At 42.4% G+C, this 8715-nt stretch overlaps 1 protein-coding gene across 1 annotated transcript; it reads left to right on the top strand.

The window, feature by feature from the left end:
* Nucleotides 1-64: 64 nt before the first annotated feature.
* On the top strand, nucleotides 65-1344 carry LOC102476484 (schwannomin-interacting protein 1-like). Its single transcript, XM_027768007.1, has one exon. It carries the CDS (start codon nucleotides 65-67, stop codon nucleotides 773-775), a length of 711 nt encoding a protein of 236 aa, XP_027623808.1. The 3' UTR covers nucleotides 776-1344.
* Nucleotides 1345-8715: the final 7371 nt, after the last annotated feature.

Raw genomic sequence — 8715 nt, 5'->3', positions numbered from 1 at the left:
AGGAATTTATACCAGCTGTAGAAAAAGTGGGAAGCCAAGCCTCTCCTCCCGGCTGCAGAGTGGGATGAACCTGCAGATCTGCTTTGTCAAAGACAGTGGCAGCCATAAGGACAGCGATGCTGAGGACAGTAAGACTGAAACCAGCTTGGACACCCCCCTATCTCCGATGAGCAAACAGAGTTCTTCCTATTCTGACAGAGACACTGGTGGGATGAACCTGCAGATCTGCTTTGTCAAAGACAGTGGCAGCCATAAGGACAGCGATGCTGAGGACAGTAAGACTGAAACCAGCTTGGACACCCCCCTATCTCCGATGAGCAAACAGAGTTCTTCCTATTCTGACAGAGACACTGCTGAAGAGGAATCCGAATCCTTGGATGACATGGACTTCCTCACAAGGCAAAAGAAATTGCAAGCAGAAGCCAAAATGGCCCTTACCATGGCCAAACCAATGGCCAAAATGCAAGTAGAAGTGGAAAAACAGAACAGGAAAAAGTCTCCTGTGGCTGACCTTCTGCCTCACATAAGTGAATGCTTGATGAAAAGAAGTTTGAAACCCACTGACCTGAGAGACATGACTATTGGGCAGCTACAAGTGATAGTCAATGATCTCTACTCCCAGAAAGAAAGCTTGAATGAAGACTTGGTCCAGCTGCTCCTCATCCGGGATGAGCTGCACACAGAGCAGGACGCCATGCTGGTGGACATCGAAGACTTGACCACACATGCTGAAAGTCAGCAGAAGCACATGGCAGAGAAAATGCCTGCAAAGTGAAAAGAAGCCACCCACCAGGGGTCAAGCTAGCATTTCTTTTGCTTCTGTGATTGTAAAAATGCTGTTATTGAAGATGGCGCAGAAACATCAGTGTTAGTCATCGATAATGTCTGAAGCTTAACGTCCAGTGATTGGCCTTTGCTTCTTAATTTATTTTAATTTTGTACTTGTGCCACTTAATATCAGGCATTTTAATAAACTATTGTTACAGAAAATGTACAGTACTTATACCATCCCAAATCATGGTTAACCCAAGAGGGTAGTTTTAACTTTATTCGTATTTGTTTGGAGGTTTTACGTTGGAGCCGTATTTTCCCATGGACTACTTTCATTCTTCACTGTAGTTTTAAAGAACTGTAAATGACGGTGCTATTCAAGTCAAAACATACATGCCTGCCTCGTAGTGAAGTTGTAGCTCTTCGTAATATGTATATTTTAATCAGTTTTCAACATTTTGTGATGTTGACTACCTGAAGTTCCTTTTTAGATGTGCTATTAACATTCTGTTGGATTCAGAGGGTTCCTTGAAAGTTTTATGTATAAATATGTAAAATAAAAATTAAAACTTTGTTTCAAAAAAAAAATAAAATAAAGTACCTAATGAATGACTGACACAGAGTAGGTGCTCACTGAATCTTAGTTTCTTTCACTTGCCTGCATAGATGTTGGATCCTGAGGACCGATAGTATACTATATACACCTATCAGTGTTGTTCAAAGTTTGTTCCTTTATCATGAAGAAGTCATACGACTTGCGTGAACTGCAACCTTAATTTAATGCACCAATAGTTACCTAGTCTTTTTGGGAATTAAAGGGTCTATCTGAAATATACAAGAATGAGATGAAATTTACTTAGATTTGATTTAATGGTTGCCAGGCTTAATCAAATCACAACTCTGCATAATTTTTTGTTTTCAATTGGAATTTTTTAAATGCTTATTCTTAGCAGTGCTTTAACATCAATTTCATGCTAAATGAATCATTATTAAATACTTATGAGGAAAACTATTTTTAAGCCATGTGCTCATTTTAAAATGTAACTAATTACTTTCTGTAGGTAATAAAAAATGCACTATATTAGTTATAACATACCATGATTGGTGGCATGCATGCTCTAAATAGGAATGCATATTTTAAAGGAAAATTGGACTAACATTGGCTAAAGTTCTTTTAAAACAGGGTGTATTGATACTTAGTGGAAAAAGAAGGATGGGTTTTTGTTTTCTGGGAATTGTGTCTAAAGTTGCACAATGATAGAGTTGTTTCTCCATTCTACAAAGTTCACAGACTTTTTAATAATTAGATAAGAGAATTTTCTGTCTTGTCTCCTGGTATTGTTTAGAACCCTTCAGTTTTATTGTTTTGAATGGGACTTGCTACTCTCTTGAGTTGACCTCATTTTAATTACGTATATCTCTTCATCTATGCTGTAAAACGAGGAGATATTGAGGGACCAGCAGGTGGCATCGTGGTTAGGCTACTGGACTCCCACATGGGCCACTGTAGCTCAAGTCCTAGATTTGGTGGCCTGAAAATCATGTTTCCACGAAATCCCAAGAAATGAATAGAGAAGAAGGGATTGTGTTGTAGCTATCCTCACTGGAGGATAATTTCTCACTTTCATTCTCTCTGTTGAGTACATGTACCCTATGGTAAAAACCTAAAAAAAAAAAAAAAAAAAAGAGGGTAATGCTGATCAATTAAAGGAAGCTTCTCTCCTCGCTAGAGTAAGCTTCATGAGGGCAGAGGGCATTTTTTTCCTCTTTTTTCATCACAATAGCTCTACATCCTACTATAGTGCCTCAGCTGAGTTGAGCTGCCAATCACAGGGACCTGCAATAACAGTAGTTTAAACAAAATAGACACTTAATTTTTTTTATTGTAAAAGAAGTCCAAAGTTAGTCCAATCAGTATATATATATATATATATGCCTTATAACATCATATCCTTATAATAACCTTGGGGGGGTGCTTTTTCACTTTCTCTCTTACTGTCTCTGTCTCTGTCTCTCTCTCCAGTGAGGGCATGAGCCCTAAAGCAAAAACCTATTTGTAAAAATTGCCCTTAAGGGGACCAAACGGTGGCACAGAAGTAAAACATAGTGCATAGTGCTCTCCATATGGGAAGGGTCCTGGTTTGTATTCAGAGACCTCCTGGGTATGCTGGGCACACATATGCATGTGATCTAGGGTTGGCTGAGGGTGGGGGTGCATCACACATCAAGACCCTGTTGAGGGAGGTTTCTTTCTCTGGAAGTAAATAAGCTTAACCAGTATCAGTAAGTTAGAAATGGAAGCTAGTCTCTCTTACAAGGTAACATAGCTTCACAATTTCTTTATCACTTTTCTCTGCCAATCAGAGAACCAGTTCTTTGCTAGTCATGTTTTTTTCTTCCCCCAATAACTTTGGTTGACACGAGGCTTTGTCTCTGTGGTATAGAGGTGATATAATCTCTCGTGTTGCCATTCTAAATTCCCCAGCAATAGTTTGATTGGTTCAGTGAGGGTCAGGTTACTAACTCTGGTACCATTTGCTGTTGCAAACAGTGGGGGCGGACTAGGACAACCCTGTCCTCCTGAGTGCATCCCTTTAGCTGAGCCACCGGTGTGAGCATGTGTGTGGGGGAGTGGGGGAGAGCAGGTACTGTTGAACATACATCCCTTTTCCCATTAATGTGCACTCCCATGTTTCTTGACCTCAAGTGCTTTTTCCCTTCCAGGTGGCAGATCAAAGACCTTCACTATTACTGGCTCCACTGGAAAAAATTTTTTTTAAAATTTGCTATAGGATGTGTGTACTCCCTGGAGAAAGACAGAGACAGAAAGAGAAAATGAGCAAGCATTCCCCCAGGGTGATGGCCATGCCACAATCCCTTCTCCATTCTCCTCTCGGGATTTCAGGCACATGTGCTTTGCATGTTTTTTTTTCTTTTGAGAGGTTTTTTCACTATAAGGCGCATGTACTCGCCAGACAGAGAGAGACATAGAGACAGAAAGCGAGAAATCACCCCCCAGGGAGGATGGTCACGCCGCAGTCCCTTCTCCTCCATTCTCCTCTCGGGATCTTGGGCACGCACACGCATCCTGTGTGAGTTTTAAGCCACTGGGTCCAGGACACGAACCGTGGTCGACTACGTGGGAGTCCAGCGACATAGCCATTACGCTAACTGCTCGTTCCCCTTTGCATGTTTTTCAAGCCACCAAATCTGGTACTTGAACTGTGCAGCTGGTCACGTGGGATCTAGTCTTCTTAACCATCATGTCACAGGCTGGGCCCTGCTTGCTCCAGTTCTTTTTTTGAGGTTTTTGCTATGGGGCGTGTGTGCTCACCAGGAAGACAGCGAGAGACAGAGAGACAGAAAGTGAGAAATCACCCCCCAGGGGGAATAATGGCCACACCACAATCCCTTTTCCTCCATTCTCCTCTCAGGATCTTGGGCATACATGCACAGGTGTCCAGCGTGAGTTTAAGCCACTTTGTCTGGGACTCGAACCATGGTCGACTACATGGGAGTCCAGCGACATAGCCATTATGCTAACTGCTAGTCTCCCTACTTGCTCCTTGTCTTGAACTATTTCTGTACCAACATTATTCTCATTGTTTTCTTCTCTAATTCAACTTACATTTCCCTAGTTGGAATGTTTTAGTGGGAAAGCAACGTAGTGATTAGAGTCCATAAGCCTTTGGGATCACATCACCCCATCTCTTATTTTCATCCCATCAGCCTGGGGCAGGAGCTCTTGCTCATAACAAGCAGTGAGAAGCACAAACACCAGTTAATCTACCTGAATTTGAAGCCAGCTTCCAATAGCACCGCAAGAGATTCCCCTGTGTATCCGTTTCTCTATCAGTGAAACTGGAAAATGACTTACCACATAAGATCTCCATGAGAATTCAAGGAACTAGCACGAGTAAAGAAATCAGACCAGTGCCTGCAAATTAATAAACACACATAAAATATTCGCAATTGAGGTATGCCAAGGGTAAATATCAAAACCATAGTTCAGATAGTGTTAAGTGTTAGATGCCGAATGAGAGTTAGGGCACTTGTGCTTGTCAGAGACACAGAGAGAGAGAGTGGAAAGGAAAAGGAAAGTGAGAAATCACCACAATCCCTTCTCCTCCATTCTCCTCCCAGGATCTTGGGCACATGAATACATGCACCTGGCATGATGTTCAAGCCACCAGGTCCAGGACTCTAACCATGGCTGGCCATGTGGGAGTCCAGCAATGTAACCACTGTGCCACCAGCTGACCTCGAAGTTGGAGTTCTTACTACATGGACTTCCACAGTGTGGAATCCAGGACACTTGATTCTGTTTGTTTGTTGACCAGCCTTTGTTTGAAGGAAGGTTTGATAAAGTGAAGAAGTTGGTGGCACTCAGTTGATGGTGTTTTTCCCTTCTATAATAGAAACCTTTCAGGTAAAAAATATAATAGTTTTCATTTAAAATACCTTTTCACTTTTGTCATATTATTTGTGATTGGGATCCATACTACAATGCAACTGTTTCCAGAGGCACATATACTAAATTTTATGATCCAATTAAAAATAAAGTTTGCACTGAAGTATTTGTTTCTCTGGAAAACTTTCAGGCATTTTACTAAGTGATCATCTTGTTAGTGCTTAAATTATTAGTAAGGGTAGCTCCATACATGTGGACATCAGATAAAATGAATGGATATAAATCCACAAATATTTGAATTTGGACTTATATATGTGTCCCATTTAGATCCAAATTAATTAGGCCTAAACATGGTGTTATTTCATATGCTGCAAAGTTGGATGAGCCTAGAAAATCTTCTTCTTTTTTTAAAAGTTATTTTATTTACATTTATTATTATTTTCCAATTTGATCAGAGAGAGGGAAGTTAAGAAAGCAAGCCACCAGGTCCAGGACTTGAACACTGGTTGGCCATGTGGGAGTCTAGTGCCTTCCACCACCACGCCACCTGCTGGCTCCAGCCTAGAAATTCTTTATTAACTACTGAATTAAAAAGACATAAAGTTGCAATAAGAGCAGATCTCAATTTTTTTTAATTCACACTTGCTGGAGAGAGACAGATAGATAGAGAGAAAGGGAAAAACGAGAGACCATTATCCTGGGGCATGGTCACACTGCAATCTCTTCTCCATTTCTCCCTCCTATTGGGATTCTGGTCACACACACAGGTGCCCAGTGTTTCTTCCTTTCTCTTTTTAAGAGATTTTTGTCCTAGGCCACGTGCTCACCAGAGTGAGATACACACACACACACACACACACACACACACACACACACACAGTGAGAGGGAAGGCAAGGAATCACTCCCCGTGGGGGGTGACCACACTGCAATCCCTTCTCCTCCATTTACCTCTTGGGATCTTGGGCACGCATGCACACATGCCCAGCATGATTTTCAGTCCACTGGGTGCAGGACTTGAACTGTGGTCAGCCATGTGGAAGTACTGTGACATAACTGCTATGCTATCTGTTCGTCCCATACCCTTTGTTTCTTAAGCTGTTGGGACTTGAACTACACTGTCACCTTTTGGGATCCAGGTGCCTTAACTGTCACACCTTAGTCTGGCCTAACTTCAATTATTAATATTACAAATAAGGACCTAACAGACGGTGTAATGGTTACGTTGCTGGACTTCCACATAGTCAACCATAGTTTGAGTCCCAGATCCAGTGGCTTCAAACTCACGCTGGGTGTGTGTGCATGTGTGCCCGAGATCTCAAGAGGAGAATGGAGGAGAAGGGATTGTGGCATGACCATCTCCTCTGGGAGGGGGGGTGATTTCTAGCTTTCTGTCTGTCTCTTTGGCAACTATACATGTCCTATAGTAAAAAAACCTCTCTTAAAAAAATTACAAACAATAAAATGACTTTTCAACAAATATGCAAAGGGATTTGAGTATCAAAATAGACATTTGCTCTAAAAAAATGGTTTAATTGCTTTCCTTGCTGGTAAATAAGGACTTAAACATTAACTCACTTATGATTTGATACCACAGACCGGACTTTCTTATGGCCAAGGTGCTACTGAGGGGTGCCACTCAAGCATGTCTATGTCTACATAGGACCTGCTATCAATTCACCCACATCAAAATATGCACACATGAAAAAGCACAGGCCTTTTTCATTAGCAGGGAATTGTTTCAAGAGTGGATTTAAATACCTAATTCTTTAACAGTGAAGGTACTTCAAAAAATTTGTTTCAAGAATGGATTTAAATATTTGCTCTTAATACTCAAGTCACTTCAGAAGTCTGTGGAAATGTAAAAATAAAATATAAATTTATTTGGTGCAAAGTTTCAAAACTCATGCATAGCTTTTTTATGATAGGTAATTCCACAGACTTTTAAAAGAATTATTATTTATTGATTTCTATTTGTTATTATTATTTTTAAACTTGACCAGAGAGAGAGAGGGAGAGAAAGGGAAAGCAACAAAGCAAACTGCCAGGTCCAGCTCTGGAACTGCGGTCTTGACCATGGTCATCCATGTGGGTATCCAGAGCCATGCCACTACTGGGCCCTCCATGAGCTTTTTAAAGACCCCCACAGGGACCAGCAGTTAGCGTAATGGCTATGTCGCTGGACTCCCACGTAGTCAACCACGGAGTCCGGGACCCAGTGGCTTAAACTCACGCCAGGCGCATGTGCGTGCGTGCCCAAGATCCCTAGAGGAGAATGGAGAAGGGAAGGGATTGCAGTGTGGCCATCCCCCCTGGGGGGGTGATTTCTCACTTTCTGTCTCTCTGTCTCTCTCTCTGTCTGGCGAGCGCAGGCGCCCTATAGCAAAAACCTCTCCAAAAAAAAAGACCCCCACATATAGTTGCAGATTCTGCCAACTTTGTCTCAAACTCTGGATCAGGTTCCTGTGATACTTCCCTTTAATTTTAAAAAAATTGTTACTGCCACTATCCCCCACAGTAACTTTATCATTTAAATGCTGCTTAATTTTGGCAAATTACTTTATCACTGAATTACATGTATTCTTTGGTAAATTTGATATTCCTTCATCCTAATAGTTGGAAGTGTTTCAGTAATTGAGCTGTTTTTACTACATGCATACACTGACTGGTAGATAAGCTTTCTTTGCAAACACATGTGAAATCGTAATTTTATGATTGTGAGACGTTGACTTAAGAAATTTAAAAAGTTTTAGGCCCAGATTCTTGGTACTTTTTTTTCTTTCTCTCTTTTTAAACAGCTCCAACATTTATGAAAAACCTTCAGTATTACCAGGTTCAATGGTTCAAAAAAGTAAAACTACCCAGACAGGCTAATACCATTGACATGAACGGAAATGCTGCTTTCTATTTATGTAAGTGGCTTAAATACAGCATTGAACTGATGTGAACCCCGAATCCAAACTGTATGGAACTGATTTGGCGCCCTGGGGGATCGTTAACGGAGGAAGCATGCCTTTCTGTTGCTGTTGAGACCAGTTAGGAATATCACATCCCAGGCTGTGCTTAGAGGTTTCACCCCTTTACGAAGCCTCGGCTACACTGCAGGGCTGATTCTTAGTTCACATCTTGAACAGAATGTTAGACGGGCAATAGCCGGATTGAAAACCCCGGGACTTGTTTCCCGGGTCCTCGTCGCCCGAGAGCCTTCCGGAAAAGAGCGGGGAACACACACAGGCCACGGCGGACTCCCAGCGCGACAGGCCCGGCCGGGCCGACTTCCGCCTGGGCTTGCGCCCCGCCCCACCGGCCCTAAATTCACCGCAATTTTCCCGCGATGCAGCGGGAGCGCGCGGGGCCGCTCGCCAGGCCCCAGGATGCACTGCGGGCACGTGCGCGCGCGCGGCTCCGCTGCCGAACGACCGCGGGAAAATTCCAAAAAGTCGAAACAAAAGGCCAATACGAAGTGAGGCCAACTTTTCAAGCCACAGAACCCGGGCGGTGGCTTCCTTTCTGCCACTGTCTAAACTGCTTCAGC

This window comes from Tupaia chinensis, unplaced genomic scaffold (assembly GCF_000334495.1).
Source record: "Tupaia chinensis unplaced genomic scaffold, TupChi_1.0 Scaffold145148_1, whole genome shotgun sequence".
NCBI classification, from domain to species: domain Eukaryota; kingdom Metazoa; phylum Chordata; class Mammalia; order Scandentia; family Tupaiidae; genus Tupaia; species Tupaia belangeri.
This window is presented reverse-complemented; position numbering and strand designations above follow the sequence as displayed.

Bases quoted from the DNA above. Each gene is read 5' to 3' on its own strand.
- LOC102476484 (XM_027768007.1), top strand. From the start codon at position 65: ATGAACCTGCAGATCTGCTTTGTCAAAGACAGTGGCAGCCATAAGGAC.